We start from the raw sequence: 25,220 nt of genomic DNA on the forward strand, positions 1-25,220 counted from the left end.
CAGGAGGTGGGGATCACTGGGGACCATGTTGGAGGCTGACTACCATATATACCATAAATCGAAAACCGGTATCAATTATAAGAAATGTATTTTAACTGAAAATAGAACCCCGGTGGGAGAGATAACCTGAAGACTGACATTTATTATTTGTCAGTGGTAGAAAATACAAAAGATGATCTCCAATTATCTTCTCAAAAGCTTTAACAGGAAATGACTATCAGCATACATAGCCATGGCATGTGAAATAGAGACCAGGTTTTTAAACTCATTTTATAATGAGGAATTCAGTCAGATTGCCAAACTTCATACTAATAAGTAAATAAGACCTATCTCCCATCCACTGGTTCCCTCTTCAAATGCGCACAACAGTCAGGGATCCGCCAGGCCAAAGCTGGGACCTTGGAATGCAGTTTGGGTCTTCAAATTGAGTAGGTGGTAGGAATGCAACTACTTCAGCCATCAGCTGCTGCCTCTCAGAGTGTGTATTAGCAAAAAGCTAGAACAGGGAGCAGAACTGGGACTCAAACCCAGGCATAAAGACATCCCAAGTGGTATCCTAACTGTTGCACCTAACACACCCCTCTCCCCAGTGAGTCATCTGTTCTTCCTATTTTTGCTTTACAGAGGATAGTGTTATTGAGTTAGTGGTTCCATTTTGTGTCCACTTACAAAATACAAAGGAATTGAGACAATTGATGTAGATATTGAACTTTGGAGCCAATCCATTGAATAAAGCTGAAATCGCTGTCCATTTAGTTAGCTATGTGGTCTCTCTTGCCAAAGAATTGAACCTGATTCAGCTAACCATCTAGCCCAAGCTAGTAATGTGGAGGGCACTGTGATAGCCAGATGTGAAAAAAGACTATAGAATGTGTATCTGGGACTTAGGTAGACAGACTATTTTTTTTTTTTTCTTAAATATTTCCCCAGAAACTTTTTTGCCAGGAGAGAATTCTAGTTCTTCTTTGTAATGTGTTATTTAGCACTGGGTACAGATTTTATGAAGACCAACAGTCTTCAACATTTGAGGGCAAAGATGAGTTCACACAGCTTTATATACTGAAAGCATGTGAAATAATGATCTCTGTAAGATGGGTATATAGTAGTTCAGTTCGGCAAGTCTGTGTATTCTCCTAGCCAGATGCTGGCAGCTGTAATGTTGAAGACTAAATATTGATGTTACCTTATCACGTCATTTAAAAATGGAAAGAGGGACACATCTCATTTGCATATGGAATTAAATCTAAGTTATTTTCCCTTTGGGCCTCCCACAGTACTTTTCTCTTTTTTTGGGTCCTGTTTTTAGCATGAGGTCAGGAGTCAAAATAGTGATTATTGACATCTTCTGTATAGAGCACAATTTATTTTTAAGAAACTGGTTACCTTTGATGCGTAGTGATGGTGCTTGGGCACAGAAGGGGTTAGTTTGTAGGTGCTGTTCTATTTTGAGATCTCAGAGCTAATGACATGGAAGTTCTCAGTATGAAAATTTAAGGAGCAGACCAATGGGTGTACTTTTATATATCCTAGAGTCAAGGTTTTTAGTTTTTTGGTTTTCTTTTTTTTAAAGCTATTTTCAATTTTTGGAACACGGTAAGACTTTGGTATTGGTGTATTGACAAACTTGACCATCTGCCCAAAAGAAACACAAAGATGCTTTGCATAAAAATAAATTTGTTAGGACCTATGGGATTTTAATGGTGACTTTTTATCCAATATAGGACAGCACAATTATCTTTGTGCTGGAAGAAATGACTGTATCATTGATAAAATTCGAAGAAAAAATTGCCCAGCATGCCGATATCGAAAATGTCTTCAAGCTGGAATGAACTTGGAAGGTAATGTCACTATGCGACAAGGAACAACTCTATCTTAAATTAGCATTTTTAAGATGTAAGCAGGTACAATAATTTTTTCAACTCAAGGTATGAATGCAGTGAACAATGACAACTTTTTACATGAACATTTATTGTTAGTTGTCTCAACAGACTATATACTGAAACACAGATTATGTAATGATGAAACTTACATAACTTGAAGAAACTTTACATTCATCTTTCTTAATCTGTTTTTCAGCCTCAAAACTATTCAGTAGAGTTCGAGATATTTCTGTATCAGATGTATTTACATGTCCCTTTTTGTGCCTGTTACAAATGCATTTTTTTAGAGATAGATATAATGTTACTATAGATCTGCAAGAAACACCATGAGGCATAGGGTAGGTTTTGCTTGGTCTTTCAAGTAAAAAAACGAAACCTGAAACTAGTTACAATAGTTTAATATACCTGTATATAATGTAAGTTCTATAATTAACATTGACTTGAACATTGAAGAAAGTTTGAATTTCTGCTTTAGTTGCAATTGCACATTCTGCGAAGGTGATGATCAGGTAACTCATGCTTCCTATTTGTTGTGATAGTTGACAGAGCAGGATTCATGAACAAGGCGGTCACAAGATGTTAAAAAAGTGCCTAGGCTGAAGGAGTGTATAGTCCAGTTAGCTTGCAGAGTGAATCATAGAATTGTGGCACCACAGGATCAACACAGTCAACTAATTCTGCCCTAGGAGTCAAGGACAGCTTCTTTGGAATAAATAATGGTGAGGTTTAAATCCAGAAGCTAAGTAGGAATTGGTGAAAAATTAGGGTCGAGACACGATCAGATTTGTGTTTTAGAAACACTAATCTGGTATTGAGAGACCAATTAAATCAGATAAAAAAAAATGGTGATACCGATGGTTGATGCTATCTAGCACATACTGAGTTTGTGTTATTAAATATAAAGTAGGTGTATGGGTATGACTATCAATAGTCTAAGTATGACCGAGTTGTTCAAGAGTGGCAAGGTCTTAAACATTGCCTTGAAGAATTGCTGCTCATTTTCTTACAGCTGATTCACAACTCAAACACTAATTGCACATTTGCATAGTTCTCTTTACATTGCACAAGGGTAGTTTTGATTATAAAATCTATGCCCAGATTTTATCCAGTTTGATTTGCTGCTCTTTATTTTGGAAGTTCCTTATTTTTGATAAATTCAATATAAAAGCACTTGAGGCCGGCGCCGCGGCTCACTAGGCTAATCCTCCGCCTTGCGGCGCTGGCACACCGGGTTCTAGTCCCGGTCAGGGCACCGATCCTGTCCCGGTTGCCCCTCTTCCAGGCCAGCTCTCTGCTGTGGCCAGGGAGTGCAGTGGAGGATGGCCCAAGTGCTTGGGCCCTGCACCCCATGGGAGACCAGGAGAAGCACCTGGCTCCTGCCATCGGATAAGCGCGGTGCGCCGGCCGCAGCGCGCCAACCGCGGCAGTCATTGGAGGGTGAACCAACGGCAAAAGGAAGACCTTTCTCTCTGTCTCTGTCTCTCTCACTGTCCACTCTGCCTGTTTAAAAAAAAAAAAAAAAAAAAGCACTTGAGATATTAGCGACTGGTCTGTTTTCTTCCATGTCAGTTTCACTGTTTGTCCCTAGTCTTCATACGTTCATCTGCCCTTTTTTATATTTAAAAATATAAATAGCTCAAAGGACAAACCCTAGTGAAATTATATCAAATGGGGTGGTGATGTGGCACTGCAGGTTAAGCTGCCTTCCATGTTTGTGTCCCAGCTATTCCACTTCTGCTCCAGCTCCCTGCTAATAGACTGGGAAAAGCAGGGGATGATCCATCTAGGGAGACCCAGATGAAGCTTCTGTCTTTGGTCTGGCTTAGCCTTGCCTTGGTTGCAGACTTCCTTGGAGTGAAACAGTGGATGAACGATCTTTCTTGCTCTCTGTCTTCATACCGCTGACTTTCCCATTAGCAGGGAGCCGCATCAGAGGTGCAACACTAGGGACTCAAAAGGCACCCATATGGGATGCCGGTATCATACAGTATGGTTGCTTTCCCATAATGTGTCAAGCACATGATCTTTGGAGCTTTTTCATGTCTAGTGTTTCCCTGGTTAGTTCCTTCCCTAAGAAAGAGATACTTAGCTATTAAGTCATAATGGTGATGAACTAGGGTCCTGTGCTTGTCCTAGGTTTGCTCCTTGCTAGAAGGCAAACACAGCAGACTTTGTGTCATCAGTTCTATCCTCACTGCCATTTAAAAAATGAGTGAAATTTAAGCAGTTTTATCTGAGGTATAGTTTCTGAAAATATGGTATTGAACAACCAACTGTACCTTTGTATAAAGTATCAGTATAAGATATCAGAAAAGTGGGGACATGAGCGTTTGTTGCAAGTCACTCTTCTAAGAGGTTATGTTGGACCATCCTATATTTAAAAACACCTTACAGTAGATCGAAGATTAATCTTATATCCACTTTTATAATATATAGAATAACAGTTTAGCAAGAATGAAATGGTAACCTATGTGTAGGCAAATTGAAGGAAAATAGGTTTAAATCCAAGGTCATAGGGTTTGTTAGTATTTGTAAAGTCTCATTTTTTACGTTCCAGTTTATTTAAAACCTTTATTTATAGGGAGTATGATACAGATGAGTCACGTGTTTAACACTTTCCAGTATCCAGAAATGTTCTCTGTGTATGCACTGCTTTCCCCAAGCTCATTCCATGATGGCTGTAAGAGCTGTCGGCTCTTTCAGATCTCAGTTCTCTCCATAAATGTAATTTAGTACTGCAAGTGGTGTATTTTGATACTCTTGCCCTATACTCAGTAAATCTCAAAATTGAATTTAAGGCAGTCCTGTTCACTACTGAAAGGGTCCAGCATTTAAGTATAGATAGGTTATTTAATGGTGATTCTAAATATAGTCTGCTTTATATTGTACTGATTCCAAAGTACAGCTGTATTTTTAGTAGCATCTGTCACATGGGACTTATAGAGAAGTAGGCTAATAACATTATCAGATCAGTTACAGTTAAATTCCAAAATTGCTCAAAACTCACGAATGCTTAAATGATTTATTCAGTTGAAACCCCTTGCTTGAGATACTTTGAAAAATGTTATGCGCTATTTCTTCCTGTAGTTATTAGGACAACACAATTGGGTTCACACATTTTAATCTGTATTTTAAACATCAATTCTCTAACAGAAAATCATTTTTAAAAATCCTTCCAGGTTATTTTTTGCTTTTTGTTCTAATGTGGCATAAGGAAATATGTACTGCCTACCATTTAAAGCTATGGTTTATCTGCTACATTGTCAACCAAGTATATTCCATGATTCTGGATCTGGGTATTAGTGACATATTCTCGGTTGCTTAAAGGGTCTCCATGCCACTCGGGATACCTTCATTCCACACTGGGGAGTATAGATTCCAATCCTGGTTCCCATTCCAGCTGCAGCTTCCTGCTAACATACACTCTGGGAAGCAGTGGAGACAGTTCAGTTATGTGGGTCCCTACCACCCATGGCGGAGATCAAGATTAAGTTCTGGGCTCCTGGCCTTCTCAGGATCGAGCTGAACCAGCAGATGAGAGCTCCATTTGTCTCTGTATGAAAATGAATACCAATCAGTCGTCAACTTATATTTAGGCACTCTTCTTTGTTTAAAAAAATGTATCAATGTTCTATATAGACTTGCACCATCTGAATTTAAATATCCTAAAAACTTATTTCTTAAGCATTTTACATAAGAGGACTCTAAGGTCCACAGAGCTACACAACGACAGAACCAGGATTTGAATCCAGAAATGATGGCTTCATTTTGATGCTCTTTACTGCTGTAGCATATACTAGTACTTCAGAAGTTCATGCAGAGTGGTTACCCGGATCTCGAGTTTTTGCACCTTTGACGCGCTACAGTCCTGTGCAGTGTGCTTTGAACAGAACATGATAAACCAAAACAGAAGAGGACTTTTCTGTTTTGAAATGTTGAGTAAATTACTCAGTATCGCATTCATCAGAGAACACAAGAATGAAGCCATTCTATTGTCAATGTAAATGACAGGCTTCTCCGTGCTTTCCTAACTGTAAACCCCGAGTCAGAGTCTCCTCCGCCGTATCTGTGCTCCATAAACTGTGTGTTGTATGATTTTAGAGACAAAGGAGCTAATAATTACTTTAAAATGTGGTCTGAATTCCCAGCCGCTTGAGGCAGCTACATGTCTCCTTTCATGTAAACTGCATCCCTTACAGCTCTGAATACTTTCTCGTTAAGAGAAAACAAGGGAATTTTGATGAGTAAGTCCACTACCAAATTTATAGAACCCATAATTTTGAACTGCTAATTTTGACTGCAGTATTCAGATTGAAGCTAATTTTACATTTATGTTTATAGAGGCATCAAATGAGTTCTTTCCTTCTAGAAAATAAGTTCCACTGGTAATGTTTTGTTACCGACTGCCACACGTTTTAGTCCCAAGTACTCCGAATCATGAAAACGTGCAAAGTGGAGTTTTCTGTTGTTGGAGCTAATGTTACTTTCAGTATGTGTTCTGCTATGTCATCTTACGTACATATGACTAAGGACTGTAGCACTCCTCGTTGAGGATAGTACCATAATTCAGATTAACCCTGAACTACGTTTCTAATCAGCTGTTGCAAATTTACACCCATTATTTCTTTCAACTAACAGTAAAAGTAACTTGCCTTAGATAACCAATGAAATTTTCACATTGAGAGTAAAAGTGGGGAAAAATTAACTTATGGACAGAATCTAAAGAGGTGATTTGTTCAGACTGTTTTAACAGTGTTATGGAATTATTTTGTATGATGTTTAGTGAAGAAATGGCTTACTGATAGGAAAAACACATACAGAAATGGGTTCCTGTGGATCCTTTTCTTTCAGAAAAAAACTTTTCACTTCATCATGTCATTTCATCACAATTGCAGAATAATTCTTTTAGTATTAATCATTTTAGAAATTACAAATTCCTCGTGAATAGATTGTATGGCGCCAACTTTGCCATTACATTTTATTTCTCTGTGTTTTTAATACCCACAGCACGAAAAACAAAGAAAAAAATAAAAGGAATTCAGCAGACCACCACGGGAGTTTCACAGGAAACTTCTGAAAATCCTGCTAACAAAACAGTAGTTCCTGCAGCATTACCACAACTCACCCCCACACTGGTGTCACTGCTGGAGGTCATTGAACCTGAAGTGTTGTATGCAGGGTATGACAGCTCGGTTCCAGACTCTACTTGGAGGATCATGACCACACTCAACATGTTAGGTGGGCGGCAAGTGATTGCAGCAGTGAAATGGGCAAAGGCAATACCAGGTAAGGTGCACAGGGTGACAGACACACACAGTTAACCTTTATTTCTTGAATAAAAACACTGGCTCATTGTAGTCCTTATTTTGATTGTTTCACTCAGAGCTATGGACGAAGAAGGGGAGCATCTATCATAAATCCTATACACTGCTCTTGCTTTTCAGAGTATTACTCCCACACAGTGTTCACACAGGATGACGTAATGTTAGAACTAGAGGAAGGAAATTAGGGGAAGAAATGTAAAATTTCGAAGATTTCTGCTTGTTTTCCTACAGATTATTTGTAAAACTGGAAAACAGATCATTGACTGTATCAGCATGTCCTAGAGTACAGTAACTTGAGTAACTCATCACTAATTGAGAAGTTAAACATTGATGCAACAGATTCCCTAAGGGAACTTGTGTGTCAACCCTGACCATACAGAGCCAAAGGAATTGATAAGGTATGTTCACATAAGACAGGACAAGAGTGACTACCCTCTTCTAACAAAGGGAGAAAGAGGCATGACTATCAAGGAAAAGTACTTTAAATACATTGAGTATACACTAAAGTCCCCAACTTCAGATTTCAGCTGTCTGTCTTGCACTACTCAGTTATGTACTTAAATAGGCAAACAATGACCAAAAAATGGCTAATCTTATTTTCTTATATTGGATGTTATATTAAAAATACCTCATTTCCTTTATGTGATAAGTGTGCCCCCAACGAAAGTTAACTGATCTAGTTACTCTGACAACTCCAGTGGTGTAGCATACCTTTATTTCTCATTGCAGGATTCAGGAACTTGCACCTGGATGACCAAATGACCCTCCTGCAATACTCATGGATGTTTCTCATGGCATTTGCCCTGGGGTGGAGATCATATAGACAATCCAGTGGAAACATGCTGTGTTTTGCTCCTGATCTGATTATTAACGAGTAAGTAGTATGTGAGTCATTTTCACTGACTAAGGTATTTTTAACCAGCTGCTGTTTTCCTGTAGACCGCTACTATAATAAATCAGAATTGAATTCCACCCAGTATCTAGATTTTGGCAGTATTACTGCCCTTGAACATGTTCAAAGATTTTTTTTCAAATAGTGGGCATTTCTGGAATCAGTGAATTCAGTCACACTACTGCCGAAAGGGGAAAGGAGCACGAGGACGATTACAGATGAGTATCTTGGCTGAAACAGTGGGAGGTGTGCAAACCAAGACGAGAGCGATGTCTTTGCAAGACAAGGCAAGGCTTAGTCGTGTCTGTGGCTTTGAAAGTACATGGGAACAATCTGTTGTTGTGTTGCTGTTGTATAATTTAGAGGACTGCTCAAGCCTTACAGTTGCATAAATTACCTCTTATCCTTTAGGCTTAGGGCTCTACTACTAGTGAACTAGTTGAAGTCTGCATTGCTACTTAGCTCACTACACTTGGTTCCTCACTGCTTGTCTGCCTCTGTGGCTCCCCATCATGTTAACTAAATGGTTTGTACCTCAGCACAGGCTCCATCCTCTAACACATCTCTTCAGTGTCATCTCACTGACGAGTCAGTGCATACACTGCATGGTTTCAGGCCCTCCAGAACCTGGCCTCACTTTTGCTTCCATTTTTCTTCTTTACACACTCTTTGCCCTAACTCTGCTCATCTGTTCTTCAAATATACCCTCAGCTCATGGTGTTCTTAATGAATTCTCTGCCCTTAGCTCCTGTCGTTTTCTACCTGGTACTACAGCTTTTTGTACCCATAGCTTATCTCCTTCATTAGGATACAAAGTTCACACCACCCCCCACAAACAGATGATATTTGTATTTGAGGGAAAAGATGGGTATTTCCTTAAGACAGGGCCCCAGAAAAATTAATAGAATCTTAAACTACTTTTAGAGTGCAATGTGACCATCATACTAGAGTAGTCATGAAAATCTGAAATGTGTCCATACTGGCAAGGAGTTTGGCAATGCTTGGAGCTAAGCCACTTGAGATCAGTGAAGATACCTTACTCCATGAACATAAAGCAAATGTATTTGGCGTGGAATGGGCCAGGCAGAAAAAGAGGTAGAATTATAGAAAAGCATCCATTTGAGCTGAATGTTAAACAGGATAGCCTGAGAGGGAGTTTCAAGAGCCGCATAGTAAGTATGCAGGCAGCCACAGGTGCTGGGGGAATCCTCCATCCATGACTCCTCTTCCCTACACTACTACTATGCCAAGGCCACCATTCAGGCAGGAGACGGGAGAACCCACCTGAAGCTGAGATTTCCCTACTGCTGGGCTAGTGTTACGTTTAACTTGATGGTGTTTCTCTACGGGTGTTTCTCGCAGTGTATTCATTCAGTAATATGTCAAAACTTAAGTAGTGCCAGGAGAAGATAGAAGACTGTCACTAGAAGTGATGCAGTGATCTGTGTTAGATTTGATTCCCAGTGTGGGCCGAAGGTGAGCCGTGAGGAACCAGCTGTGTAGAAAGTCACACGCTGGTCCTTGTGGAGAATTGAAGGAAGGGTCCTGAGGCTGTCCTCTGAGTTCACAGAAGTAAACAGGCACAATAACAAGCAGAATCTTGGAGGGCATGAGGAGTTAAAATTCTTCGGTAGAAGTAATGTTCATCGCACTCTTCATCTGTGCCCAGGAGGAGAGGGTACTTCAAAAAGTTCATGGAAAATATGTCTACATATGCACTGCAGATCTTTTAGGTACTAAACAAATGTTTGCATAATATGCATTTGCTAGTAACTTTTTGAAGGCCCTCGGTAGATGACTAGAGCAGAGAGTATAAACAGGACTCCTGGCCTTTGGCTGGTTAATGTTGGTGAGGGAGACACAGATAACCACTAAATCAGTCGCTTCTTGGAGGAGGTATTATTGGAGTTGTGAGACCTTAAGGAAAAAGACCAGCCTTCAGAGTGAGAAACAACTTGATGAGGCATGTGTAATGGATACTCTGTGTTCAGTTGCTTTTTATGTCACCACATCTGGGTCTTCAACTAGGAGGTACTACCTTGGCCAGACCACACCTGCATACAGACATACAATCCAGTGTCAGGGAGGAAGTCACCTTGACTCTATTGCCCAAACCCATCATATCACAGCGTAACAAGATGAGATCGTTCTAATTTTAAATTAACTGGTAAATGTATGCAGCTCCTGTGGAAACTCAAGACATTATTTCAGCATCCTACCATGCTTTCTGCAAAATCTCCTGTTCGCAGTGTTAATAGTCACTTTCTAAGGGGCAATTCAAAGTCATTTGATTGAAATTTCAACTCATTTATTCAACTGAACTAATCTAATTTAGATTTAAGCAAGCACACCATCATCTGATCATGCCAGATATGTTCCTTACATAATTCCTGGGAATTATATGTAACTTTAATGAAGAAGAGGTTTTTTTTTTTTTTTTTTTTTAAGACATCAGACACTTGTCACAGGGTTGTCTTTACTCAGTTTTTAGCTCTTCTGAGGCTAAATGGCTTTCAGGAAAAACTCTTCTGAAGAGGTCATTCTGATCTCCTGAGCATCTGATGGGCAGGCCTGTGGTCCACTGTATTTCCATAAGGCTCTCCATCTCCCTGCTGATGCGCCAGGGAAAGCACAAGGTGGCCCAAGTACTTGGAATCCCACACCTGCATGGGAGACCCAAATGCAGCTCCTGGCTTTGGCCTGATGGGGCTTGGCCACTGCAGCCATTTGGGAAGTGAACCAGCAGATGGGAGATTGCTCTTCTCTCCATATGACTTTCAAAATAAAAACTTTTTTTTAAAGAGCAGCCAACAAGATAAGAGTTTTTACACTATGCCCTATACTACACTGGAAATTTGTTGCAATTTCAATTATATGAGAGGTGTAACCACGTATAAGAAACTAAAGGAGGAAAGATTACTCCCGGAAAAGTGCATAATTACCATGAGGGCATTGGGAGGTGCCTCTGGTAAGAGTACATTTTATATTTAGAACTCCATGGGCGCTCCTTCACGATTACTTGGGCAGCATAAATGCAGTTACCTCAGTTTTCATGCATTTATCACAAAGTCCAAGATCATGCTGCCAGATATGTCCCACACACATTGTTGAGTACTTTAAAAGCCATGAACTGGTCAGAGATTTCAAAACTCAGGAAGCCTCAGTGATTTATTTTTAGTGCCTCTAGTACGTACAGTGAAAAGAATCTTCATGACGGGTCAGAAACAGATTGGGCCTATCAGAACAACTAGAGGAAGGTTCTAGCTCTGCCCCTCCACATCATCCACAGTTCAGTGGTTGTGTTCAGGATGCAATGCTGTGAAAAAAATCCCCTTGACTTTGTTGGAATTCAAATGTTAAGCCTTGCTTTAAATGGAAACTCAAAACAAATGCTTTAGAAATACATACATGGCAGGTTTGAGGAACACACTAGAAAACTTTGGATCTGCAGGGAATTAGCATTAATAGCAATAGTTATATTTTTCTTTAAACAAAATACAACAAATGTATGTTCTGGGGAACTACACCTATTTCTTTCTAAATCCAACACTGATATTTGTCTTTGACAGGCAGAGAATGACTCTACCCTGCATGTATGACCAATGTAAACATATGCTGTTTGTTTCCTCTGAGTTACAACGGCTTCAGGTGTCTTATGAAGAATATCTCTGTATGAAAACCTTACTGCTTCTCTCTACAGGTTGGTAGAACAACATTTCAATTATAAAACTCACCTGTAAATAAGACTGAACTATGAAGCTCAAGAAACAACCATTCATTTACTTAGTAATAGTAATTATACCTACTCCATTAGTATGTCCTGCTGAACATGTGATTTTCATAAATGTTTGATTGTAGAAAAGAACAGTGAGATCAAGATTAATAAGATAGCTAAGGATAATACAAAACCAAGAGGTACATGAACTGCCCAAAAGTCTTTCGATTCAAATTTGTGTAGACCACTCTTCTGCTCTTTCGATCACTATAAGACATGAAGAAAGCAAGCCCACTACAGTAACTTGTTTATCTACTGCACTATTTGTATTTATATAATGAATGCCACCATATACAAGAAGCTAACGTTCATTATTGTTGAATTACTGGTTCATGGAGTAGGGAGCCTAGACTTGTTGGACAGATTTTAGATAAGGCTACAGGTACATAAACTTTTAGTTAGCAGAGGTATTAATAAAAGTTAATGCTTTACTACATCAGAAGTTTAATAATTTTTTAAGCCCCTACTATAATGTAAATTTAAAATGTTATCTCAAAAACGAAAGCAAACAAGTGGGAAAGGTCTGGACATATCTGAAAGACTACTATTAAAACTCAAGAAGAAAACATTAAAAAAAAAAATGGGCCAAAAGACCTCAACAGAAATGAAAATGAAGACACTTTTTACAACCTGTCAGGAGGGCCAAAGTCGAGAACCCTGACAACCCCAAGTGCTGACAAGGATTTGGAGCAACAGGAATTTTCATTCACTGCTGGTGGAAATAGGTTCAAAAAGGTTTCTTAAAAAGCTGAACATAATCTAACCCTATCATCTAGCACTTGTATCTCTTGCTATTACCCAAAGAGGTAGACAAGTTGCATCCACATGAAACATCCATGTGGATATTTAACAGTTTATTCCTGACTGCCAAAACTTAAGAGGCAACTAAAATGTCCATCAGTAAATGAATGGTTGATCAAGAATATGGTATATCCAAATGGTGGAATAATATTGAGCACTAAATCAAATAAGGTATCCAGTGATGAAAAAACGAAGGAGCCTTAACTCTATTTTTTATTTTTTTGGACAGGCAGAGTTAGAGAGAGAAAGGTCTTCTTTCCGTGGTTCACCCCACAAATGGCTGCTACAGCTAGCGCCAATCCGAAGCGAGGTGCTTCTTCCTGGTCTCCCATGCGGGTACAGGGCCCAAGTGCTTGGGCCCTCCTCCACTGCCCTCCTGAGCCACAGCAGAGAACTGGACTGGAAGAGGAGCAACCAGGACAGAATCTGGCACCCCAACCAGGGGTGCTGGCGCCGCAGGCAGAGTATTAGCCTAGTGAGCCATGGCACCGGCCAGCCTTAACTCTTAAAAGCAGTGGATGCCAGGGCTAGAGGAGGGGGAGGAATGAACAGGACGAGCACAGAGGATTTTAAGGGACTGCAAACACTCCATCTACTGCAGTATGTGAGAAATCTCAATACCTTCATCCCAGTTTTGCTAGGAACCTAACACTGCTCTAAAAACTAAGATCTACTAATAAGTTATATTTCTAAAAAAGAAAAGTTCATTTTTGGAGAGGATACCTCTAGTGATACCTGCATTTAAAAAAATTTGAGAGAATGAACTATCTTCCCTCTGCTGGTTCACCTCCTCAAAAAGCCACTACAGCTAGGGCTGGGCCACCAAAGCCAGAGTTTTATCCACATCTCCCACGTGGGTGCAGGGGCCCAGATACTTGGGCCATTTTATGCTCCTTTCCCAGGCAGATTGGAAGTGGAACAGACAGTAATCAAACCAGTGTGCCCATATGGGATGCCGTATGCAGCTGGTGCTTCACCCACTACGCCAGTCCCAAGTGGTAAAGCCTTTTTCCTGGCAGAGGCCCAAGGCAGCATGGGGCATCACAAGGGTAGAGACAGCCACCACTGTTCAGTCATGGGTGTTCCACCTTGACAATTGTATCTTGATAACCTCTGAAAAGAGGCCACCTCTAAATACTGTCGGTGGACTAATACCTCCACCATGGTTTCGCAAGGGACAGAGCACACAGCACTGTTGGCCATGCTGGTAAAAATTACAGATCAGGTTAATGTTTATAAATAACTCTTTCATAGACAAATTTAAGTACATTTTGCAGTGCTTTAAAAAGTCTTTACTCCATCAGCAACTGTGATTTCATAGTTGAAGCTATGGATGTTGCACACGGCTGGTTTCCAAGGCACACATTAGTCTATTCTACTTAACAAAGTGGATGCTTAAATTTTATTCAAACCAGACTGAATGAACTATATGTATTTTTGCTGTTATCCATAGTAAAAAAAAAAAAAAAACAGTATAGGGTTCTTTTTTTTTTTTTTAGTAGAAAGGACTTAAAAATGTAGCCCTCTCTGTGGAATATGAGAATAGGAACCCCAACCTCTGACTGAAACTACTGGACTAACAAACCACAGAACCAGATGAAGACACGAATGAGAAGAGGGAAGGTATATTCTCAAGCTGTCTTTCTTGAGGGCCTCTGCAGGGCCTGGTAAACAAGCAAGGCATGGATCTAAAGGCACGTTAAGCACCTGTGAAGAAATACTTGAACTGTGTCTGAGAAAATCATCAACAATACAGTTTTGAAAACCTGTTTGGAGGGCTATGTCTGAATAAACCCGGGCGCCTCAGAAAGTTTGTGGAAAAATGGAAGTGAAGGGTAAATTTCTCTTGGTGCAACACTGAATAAATCCTGTGTGGGTTTCAATATTTCTTTGTTCCACAATAAACTTAGCCTTCAATTCCATTTTTCAATGAACTCTCATAGAGCTGAACTTAGAATGCAAAAATTTGTAAGAAAGCTATGGAACTCAGATTTAGATGTAAAAATACCCATCCAAAGTGTTCCTACAGGTTTGTGATGACTTGGTTTTCTTTCTTTCTTAACTGTCTGGTTAAAATTGCCAGTGCAAGCATCTTCTCTGAAGAGTGAGCTTTGTTGGTTTGCCTATTTCAAGAAATAACTGAATTTACTGGCATGAAGTTATTTATATGCTTCCTTAACACTTTTCTTAGGGCTCTTCTAGCTGTAGCGTCATCCCCTTCAACCCTGCCAATGGTGCTTTAGATACAGTTTTGTTGCATTCTGCAGTTGTATTGATGTTTCCATAGCAACAGCTTTATATTGATTCTTTGGACTAAAGTACATGCATGCTATTAATGGTTTTTCCTTTTTATTCTTACCATTTTTCTATTTGATGTTTAGTTTGCTGTTTCTTGGTTAAGGTGGAAGCTTAGAAAATTGACAGTATTGAACTTTCAAAGCTATAGGTTTCCCTCTCAGCACTCATCCCACCCATTTTTTTAACTGATAGAAACTGAACATATTTATGGGGTACCATGTGATGTCTTGAGAAGTGCATACATTGTAGCATGTTCAAATCCTAGTAAAGGTGGCCGGCGCCGCGGTTCACTAGGCTAATCCTCCGCCTTGCGGCGCCGGCACACCGGGTTCTAGTCCCGGTCGGGGCACCGATCCTGTCCCGGTTGCCCCTCTTCCAGGCCAGCTCTCTGCTGTGGCCCGGGAGTGCAGTGGAGGATGGCCCAAGTGCTTGGGCCCTGCACCCCATGGGAGACCAGGAGAAGCACCTGGCTCCTGCCATCGGATCAGCGCGGTGCGCCGGCCGCAGCGCGCTACCGCGGCAGCCATTGGAGGGTGAACCAACGGCAAAAGGAAGACCTTTCTGTCTGTCTCTCTCTCACTATCCACTCTGCCTGTCAAAAAAAAAAAAAAAAAAAAAATCCTAGTAAAGGTATCTGTCTCTTGATTAGTCATGCCTTTAGGGAAACCTTACAAATCCTTGGGTCCAGCTACTTTTAATGTCTACTACATTACTCTCATGTGCATTCACCCTACACTAGAACTGCTTTGCCATCTCTAATTAATGCAGTGCCTTCCATCAACTTTTTCCCATTCCCTACCACCCACTTTGGCATTCAGAATTCTTGTTTCCTATATTACTTAAAAGCATATTGTTTAATTTTAAACACTGGATTTTTCCAAATATATTGGCTGTTGATTCCCAATTTAATTACTTTCGATAGAGAGCATTTCATCCTCTTGCATTTATTCCAGCTTGTTTTATGTCCTAGTTGTTGAGATGTTCTGGTAACTGGCCCGTGTACACTTGAAAAGAATGCTGCTCTTGTGATTAGTTCTTGTTTTTTTTTTTTTGCTTTCTTTTTATACAGTGTCTAGTTTTGCTCTTACGGATTATGTGAGGCAAAGGTACTCACAGCTGCAACTAATTGTGTATTTTGGAACTGTTATCAGATGTAAACACATTTAAAGATGTTGTCATCTTGATAAGGAGAATAACAACCAAAGATCTCTAATATTGCCAGATATCCCCCTTGAGAGTAAAACTTTAGAGTAATTTCTGTTCAAGGGCTCAGTGAGCCTTGCCTCTGGTCTCTACCAAATGCTCTGTGCCCTGCCAGCGATCCTCACAACGATGCCCATTTCAGGGTGAGCTCAGGAAGACAGTTTCCTTACTTCTCCCTGGTCATTTTTTTCTCAGAAACAGTTATGTGGTATATCACAGGACTTCACCTTAAGCACACACACAAAAGTCGTTTTCAGCCAGTGACTCCTGATTTCTGCACAGCCAGAAACTACATATTTCTAGAGCCCCTTCTTTGTTGGTCCCCACTAGTAATACCTACTCTGGCATCAGCAAACTTTATTTTCTTCCCTCAGCCCAGCAAGATTGCCTGACTCTGAGTTCCCATATCTTGTAACACAGCAGCATAATAATTCCTTTTAGAATCAGGACTAACCAGCAGGAAAAATCATAAGGAATTACTTTAAGATTTTCCAAAAGATTGCACTAATTGGTAAAATTAACCCATTTTTAATATTACTATACTCTTACAACTCCTGCTTGAGTGGTCTTCATTTTTACAATAATACTGACAGAAATGCCAATACTTATGGAATCTAATACATATTCACTGATCTAATTCTAATCACAATCCAGTGAGGAAGAACAGGAAACAGAGGCTCACGGAAGTTATACTCAAATCCACCCAGCAAGTAATAAACTTCTTTTGCCCCTAAATCCACTCTTTTTCCTCTGTATCGACACCTTATGTATTTCAAAGGCAGCATGATAGCTGCTCACAACACTTCAAAGTATTGGATGGCAGGCACTTGCTTCCTAGTAAGGCATATCCAGAAGCGGCACACACACAAAATTAACTTTCTAGACAACATTTAAAAAATTCTACAGCATGCCGACTTTCAAGTTCTAATTAACTGGTGATTTCACAGATACTTGGAGAGTTGACTGATGGGACAGCTACTATTGTTGAAGCTTTCTATTTCAATTCAAAAGTTAACTTTAAAACAAAAAAATTACAGTTGCTACTTCACTTAGTCATCACCAGCTCTGTTGTATAGACTCGAAGCCAACTGGTTTACCCAAGGCTTAGTTCTCGCATGCTCTATTACCCTAAATTCTTTTGGTTATAATTTCAAGAAATGCATTTAGAGTACACATACAGTGTTAAGTCATGTGAATGCCATACTCAAGTATATGAAAAGTTTTAACAAGAAGCTTTTTCAATTGACTCTATCTTATTTTTTTAGTTCCTAAAGAAGGTTTGAAGAGCCAAGAGCTATTTGATGAAATCCGAATGACGTACATCAAAGAGCTAGGAAAAGCCATTGTCAAGAGGGAAGGAAACTCCAGTCAGAACTGGCAGCGCTTTTATCAACTGACAAAACTTTTGGACTCTATGCATGAAGTAGGTGTCACACATAAAGCCAAATATAAGAATAATTATATTCTAGCAGCTTTCCCACTCATATTTAAGGGCATTCTTTTAATATGTTATTTGTACCTAAGTGCCTATTTCATTAAACTGAATTTCATCGTCACCTGGGGAATTCCAGTAGACAGTAGTAATATTCTAGGTCAGCCTAGTCATTACCGTTTCTTCTTTTGCAGGTGGTTGAAAATCTCCTTCACTATTGCTTCCAAACATTTTTGGATAAGACAATGAGTATTGAATTCCCAGAGATGCTAGCTGAAATCATCACCAATCAGCTACCAAAATATTCAAATGGAAATATCAAAAAACTTCTGTTTCATCAAAAGTGACTGCCTTACCAAGAAAGGTTGCCTTAAAGAAAGTTGAATATAGCTTTTATTGTACAAACTATCAATTCATCCTGTAGAGATTTTGTTTTTTTCCTTTTTCGTTTGTGTCCTTTTTTGTTTTGTGTAGTTTTCAATACGCACTACACGTGGTTTATAGAGGGCCAAGACTTGGCAACAGAAGCAGGTGAGTCATCACTTTTTCAGTGATGGGCAAGTAGACAGCAAAACTCATATTGGCGTCCCCTGGAAAGTAGAAACCGAAATGTGGGGTAACCCCCACTGTCAGAGACAGATGGCACCTAATCCACCAGTGCCCGAAGTCTGTGTGGTGACCCTTCTCCTCCTACTTTTCACAGCTGGCTGGATAAAACTTTCTCAACTTTTTGTTCGTGTATTTTTCCTGTATAGTTAAATAGCATTTTTGATTTATGCATGGAACCCTGAAAAAAAAGTTTACAAGTGTATATCAGAAAAGGGAAGTTGTGCCTTTTATAGCTATTACTGTCTGGTTTTAACACTTTCCTTCATATTCAGTGAACTACGCTTGCTCATTTTTTTCTTACATAATTTTTGTATTCAAGTTATTGTACAGCTGTTTAAGATGGGCAGCTAGTTCATAGCTTTCCTAAATAAACTAAACGTTAATCTTCTGTGTGAAAATGGGTTGGTGCTTCTAACCTGATGGCACTGAGCTATCAGAAGACCACAAAAATTGACTCAAATCTCCAGTATTCTTGTCGAAAAAGCTAATATTTTGTATATATCTGCTTCAGTGGAGAATTACATAGATTGTGCAAATTAACCGTCCTAACTGGTATAGAGCACCTAGTCCAGTGACCTGCCAGGTAAACTGTGGATGATGGTTGCAAAAGACTAATTTAAAAAAAAAAAAATAACTACCACGAGCCCCTGTTTGTACCTAATGCCCTATCTGCAAATGGTTAGATGGCAAGAAACTTGGTAAATTAATGAACTGTCATCTGGGACCTTTTATAGTAGCTTGTATAACTCTTAAATTATAATTCCAGAAAGGGAGCTGTAACGTGGCTACGAGAGTTTCCATCAGACCGAGGAACTCCTCTCACTAAACTCTACCCAAAAACTAAATCTCTCAGACGGCAAAAGTGGCGAGACACCCATTTTCACATTCCCATCTGTCATCAATTGGTTCATATTTCCTGGTGGTACAGGAAAGCTCAGCTACTGATTTTTGTGATTTAGAAGTGTCTATTAGACATCCATGTTTGTAAAACCACTCATCCCTCCTGTGCCATATCGTCTAACACAAGTCTTGTGGATTTCTTCATTCTTCACTGTTGAGAATTATCATTTTAAACAGTAGATGCTGAAGTAGCCCTTTCTGTGTACACCTTACCAACTTTCTGTAAACTCAGAACTTAACATATTTACTAAGCCACAAGAAATTTGATTTCTATTCATGGTGGCCAAATTATTTGTGTAATAGGAAACTGAAAAGCTAATATTGAAAATATGAAACTTCTAATATATTTTTATATTTAGTTATAGTTTCAGATATATATCATATTGGTATTCACTAATCTGGGAAGGGAAGGGCTACTGCAGCTTTACATGCAATTTATTAAAATGATTGTAAAATAGCTTGTATAGTGTAAAATAAGAATGATTTTTAGATGAGATTGTTTTATCACGACATGTTATATATTTTTTGTAGGGGTCAAAGAAACGTTGATGGATAACCTATATGATTTATAGTGTGTGCAAGCATTCATACAGGCAGCAATGGTCCCAGAAAACAAATGGGTTAGCTCTAGGGCAAGGGGGGGATGGAGACGCCCCGCATGTAGTGAAGGCTGCTGAGGCTGCAACCCAGTCAAATCCCAGAGGCAGGAATACTCCACCTCCCATTCTGACAGCCCTTCCCATTCCAGCAGTGCGGCTGTGTGTGCAGGTCAAGTTTCCCAGGCGCAAGAGTGTAAAACGGACAGAAAGGTGGTGCGCACATCACACAGCCACCGTCGATAGCAGTCTGATCGAAACGGAGGCTTTAGCAGTTTGGCAATAATACACAGAGGTACCAGCCATATGTAAATAGTTCAGAGGATGCCAATAATACACTAATTCCTTTCCTTCAAACGAGAGTTCATTTCCAAATAAAATGCGGACATGTTTTCTTGGAATGTTTGTTGAATGTTATATTATTTCAGTATTTGAGAAATTATTTAATGAAAATGTAATCATTTGCTTTTTGAACACTCTCTAAAAGGGAGGGTTCCTTTTATAATGGTTTAAATTGGTTTCCCAGAATCTTCAGTTTGTAACCCAGATGGATGTGAAATGTACAGTGCCTACGGAATACCGCTTGAATATTTTCAGTGACAGTGTTAAGTCTCAAACAGTATCTGGAAAGTAAATTATTGTTCCTTTACAGAACAATATGTGGTTAAAACCACGAAGCACATCACACACCTTAGTCTCACTTTAGTCCTTACAACCTTGGCTCAAAAACTAGAATGCACTTTGGTGTCAATAACAACTCAGCTGCCAGTCACTTAACAACTAGAGAAGGCTTTTGATTAAATGGGGGGGAAAAAAACAGCTATGTGTGGGAAAGATGGAAGTTGCCTTTGCTATATTTGAGTGTAGCTATGATTCAAATGAGAAAAAGATACGGTACTATTTTAAATCAGCTTCATTTTCTATGTACGGAGTATCTTGCCATCCCAAACTATGTAAGTTTGGAGCAGCACCACTGAGTTGTTAACAAGCCTAGGAGACTCAAGACATAATGACTGGTGGAAAACTGCCCCTCTCAGAGTTTGTAGGGTTGTCGTGCACTACTTTACAAGCAGAACTGAGCAGATAAGGACATAATCTTTGGGATTATCTAGCCAGTTGTCCAAAACTACGGGAAGTTACTAAAAAAAGTACATGCCTTCTCCGGAAAACTGCACCATCCAAAAAGGAAAATGTAACAGGGTTAGGGGTCAACACAGAGTTTGGTAACAAGCACAGTATGGAGCCTGCACACAAAAGCTAATCAGCCTCACTTCAGAACTGAGGAGGAGGAAAGAACAATTCCAATTTTACTTCAGTCTTATCATTTTAGTTACCTCTTACACATACCAAGACTGCATTGCCGCGGGATGAACAATATTATTATACTTTGATTTGTCAGAGTCTAAGAACTGTGGCAGCCTTCAGTGAGATTTCAATGTTGCTTCGTTACCCCAATGACTAGCTGTAGATGAATGTGTTTCTATGTGCCTGGAAAGCAAAAGTGTAAGGGACACTTTAAATCACTTTGTATGGAAGTTTCATCATTTTCTAGACTATTTTCAGTCAACCTGGTCCACCCAGAATTAGTGACCTGGTTTTCAGGAATGGATTAGCTTCTCTAGAAATATCGTAAAGAAGGAATTTATTTTCTGATGTAAGGCTATCTGAAAACACCCTCCAATAACTCGCTTAACTACATAGAGAATCAAGTGTGTCAATATTCTATTTTGTATATTAAACAAATGCTATATAATGGGGATAAATCTATATTATACTGTGTATGGCATTATTAAAAAGCTTTTTCATTATTTTTTATCACAGTAATTTTAAAATGTGTAAAAATTAAAACCAGTGACTCCTGTTTAAAAATAAAAGTTGTAGTTTTTTATTCATGCTGAATAATCTGTAGTAAAAAAAAATGTCTTTTTACCTACACAGTGACATGTCAGACTGTAAAATCTTGTGTGGAAATGTTTAACTTTTATTTTTCATTTAAATTTGCTGTTCTGTTATTACCCAACCACACATTTGTACTGAATTGGCAGTAAATGTTAGTTAGCCATTTCCAGCAGTGCCCAATATGGAGAAATATCCTAATAAAAAAAAAAATCTGCTTTTTCAGTATGTGACTCCAACATACTTTTGTAGAAGTTGCACAGTTTCAATTTTCCATCCCCCCCCCCCTTTTTTTCTACTGGTGGTTGAATTACTGTGGACATTTAAATATGAGCAAGGCAATGTGTGCATGCTGATGTTGCATAAATGGAAAAAGAGCTTAACCCTGGTGCCAAAGATCCCAAGATATTCTTGTCCACGTCTCAAATGGTGGTATGCCACTTATCGCAAAGGGTACTGTATGAGGGAAGCAAAAACTCACCCCTGAGACTCCTGCAAACTTAACACAGTCATTCCCACCACAGATACATTGTATGTAGACAGATGTCACCTAGTCATTTAAGAACATGGAATGACCATTAAACAAAAATAGAGCAATGGGAACAATACAGAAGATACTAGCAGAGGAGAGGAGGAGTGGTAAGGCTGCTGTTCAGTACAGTACTTTCCAAAACAGGTTTTCAGTTCTCATGTATGAAATGGATGATCTAACAAACTTCCTTTTTTTTTTTTTTTTTGGACAGGCAGAGTGGACAGTGAGAGAGAGAGACAGAGAGAAAGGTCTTCCTTTTGCCGTTGGTTCACCCTCCAATGGCCGCCGCGGTAGCGCGCTGCGGCCGGCGCACTGCGCTGTTCCGATGGCAGGAGCCAGGTGCTTCTCCTGGTCTCCCATGGGGTGCAGAGCCCAAACACTTGGGCCATCCTCCACTGCACTCCCTGGCCACAGCAGAGAGCTGGCCTGGCAGAGGGGCAACCGGGACAGGATCGGTGCCCCGACCGGGACTAGAACCCGGTGTGCCGGCGCCGCAAGGCGGAGGATTAGCCTGTTGAGCCACGGCGCTGGCCCAAACTTCCTTTTAAGTACTCTTTCCCAAAAGAGACCTTATCATTAACAGAAGGAAAAAAACACGTGATTCAAAAAAGCAAATTTGCCTTACCCATCACATACATATCAGGTATTTTGATAAAGATATATTAGTAAAAACAATAGGCTACCAGCTCCCTGCTGTGGCCAGGGAGTGCAGTGGAGGATGGCCCAAGTGCTTGGGTCCTGCACTCGCATGGGAGACCAGGAGAAGCAACTGGCTCCTGCCTTCGAAACAGTGCAGTGCACCGGCCACCGCGCGCCGCGGCCATTGGAGGGTGAACCAATGGCAAAAGGAAGACCTTTCTCTCTGTCTCTCTCTCTCACTGTCCACTCTGCCTGTCAAAAAGTTTAAAAAAAAAAAAAAAGGCTACCTTCAGTCATTTAAGAGTACAGGATTGCCAGAGTGGGTAACAAACCTCTTCTCAGTGATGCAACTGTGCTACCATTAGCTTCAAGAGTTAACCCTGTGTTTTATAGAACACCTTCAGATACACAATACTAGTCAGTACTCACCCAATGAATGAAATGTGATGAGGATATTAACTCTTAGAAAACCAGACACAGGCTCAGTAACTGAGCGTTACTGATATTTTAATGTGAAGCCTCTGTGGAGAGGCCATTTATCTCTCAGGTATCAAAGAGTCTATCTCATGCTTCTTAGGGAACTTACGATGTGTCAATACTGTGTTTCAATGCAGTATCTTGTCTAGCACACTAAAGACCCACTGTGTAGCAGTACTGGGACCTCATGGTATTTATATCATGAAACCACAGCTTTCAGAAAGGGTAACTTTCCTAAGGTCACAAAGATTGGAAGTGGCTAGGTAGGACTCTCAAAAAAAATTTTTACATAAAAAATGTAGCACGCTGGCACAGACGAACCCGTATTGAGCATGATGTGGTGGGGACTTCTGACATTATCTCATTTAATCTAATCCTGGGTTTTCACTCAGACTTTTAAAAGTGCTATTTCCTTCTATTATAAACATGTGGCTTGCCCCCTAGGGAGGTTACTGGTAAAACACAGGAGTTGCCCAGAGACTACAGAATATTCTTTGGTTGTCAAATACAGAAGGAGCCTATCTCATTTACCAGTGCCCACCGAACATCAACATGTAACATCTCTTCAAGTGAGATGGAACACAAAGGCCACACACTAAGAAGGAAAACTGTTTATAAATACAGACTATCATAAAAGTCAAAACTTTGGTTGAAGAAAAGAAGTTAGAAATAACAGAGGCATCTATACTTTTTTCTACCTTTAACCAATCTCTATACATGTTAGTAACTTCGTAGCATTTTCTTTCTAGAGAAAGTACCTTCCTCCCTTCTTAACCAAGCTTCTGTTTCCTAGTTAAGATGAGGCACTGCTTTAGGAGGGAAGTATCCTTACTTTGCTGGTTTAGAGACATTAATCTCCAGACCAGAGTTCATTAGATACCCAAACACTTTTTCACTCTATGTGGTCCTCTTATTATCAGTTTATACTCATTTGTCTCCTATACCCTTATGAGAAAACATAAGCTTTTCTCACTAGGCTAATCCTCCGCCTGCAGCGCCGGCAATCCGGGTTCTAGTCCCGGTTGGGGCACCGGTTCTGTCCCAGATGTTCCTCTTCCAGTCCAGCTCTCTGCTGTGGCCCGGGAAAGCAGTGGAGGATGGCCCAAGTGCTTGGGTCTTTGCACCCACATGGGAGACCAGGAGGAAGAACCAGGCTCCTGGCTTCGGATCAGCACAGCATACTGGCTGTAGCGGCCATTTCGGGGGTGAACCAATGGAGGCAAGACCTTTGTCTCTGTCTCTAACTCTGCCTGTCAAGGAAAAAAAAAAAAAAAAAAAAGGGAAGGGAAGGAAGGAAGGAAGAAAGAGTGCCCAGAAAAGGCAAATTTATACAGCAAGAAAGCATGGATGCCATCAGGGCTTAAGTACAAACGGACAGTGATGGAAACTTGGGGGTGATGCAGATGTTCTAAAACTGGACTATAGTGATGGCTGCACAGTTTGGCAATTTGAACAAAAATACTTTGAATTCACCTAATTTAAGAGTAGAAATAGTTAAGTGGGTATCTAAATTATATCTCAATAAATACCCAATGGCAGAATTACACAAAAATGACAAGAAACCTATAATATCCCTCATGAACATAAGATGGAAAAATTCAAGAAAATCCAACAAAATGAATATAATAATTTATTGAAAGGACACATCATGACCAAGGAGTTATCCTGGGAATGCAAGGTTGGATTAACCTTTAAAAAAGCCAATATGATTCACAATAGTAAAAAACTGAAAAAAAAAAAAGAAAACCCCATGTTATTGAATAAATACAAACAAGACTGACAAAACCCACCATCTACTCTTGATTAAAAATAATCAAGTACAGCAAACAAGGAACAGAATGAATCTCTTCAACTTAATAAAGAAGACCAACAACAACAAAAACTGCCATCTTCCAACATATTTAGTCGAACAGGACTGAATACCTTCTTCCTAAAATCAACAGCAAAAACACAGATGTGTGCTTTC

The 25,220-nt window shown here is 39.8% G+C and overlaps 1 protein-coding gene across 5 annotated transcripts in view; it reads left to right on the plus strand.

The window, feature by feature from the left end:
- The window catches only part of NR3C1 (nuclear receptor subfamily 3 group C member 1), a 105,433-nt gene extending 83,601 nt beyond the window's left edge, over window positions 1-21,832 (plus strand). For all 5 annotated transcript variants that reach the window (XM_062188914.1, XM_062188915.1, XM_062188913.1 and 2 more), the window contains exons 4-9: window positions 1,722-1,838; window positions 6,888-7,166; window positions 7,934-8,078; window positions 11,666-11,796; window positions 17,439-17,596; window positions 17,800-21,832. In XM_062188914.1, the coding sequence (XP_062044898.1) occupies window positions 1,722-1,838; window positions 6,888-7,166; window positions 7,934-8,078; window positions 11,666-11,796; window positions 17,439-17,596; window positions 17,800-17,952 (983 nt within the window). In that variant the 3' untranslated portion in view covers window positions 17,953-21,832. The remainder of the gene's footprint in view (window positions 1-1,721; window positions 1,839-6,887; window positions 7,167-7,933; window positions 8,079-11,665; window positions 11,797-17,438; window positions 17,597-17,799) is intronic.
- Window positions 21,833-25,220: the final 3,388 nt, after the last annotated feature.

Source organism: Lepus europaeus, chromosome 4 (genome assembly GCF_033115175.1).
Source record: "Lepus europaeus isolate LE1 chromosome 4, mLepTim1.pri, whole genome shotgun sequence".
Taxonomy (NCBI): Eukaryota; Metazoa; Chordata; class Mammalia; order Lagomorpha; family Leporidae; genus Lepus; species Lepus europaeus.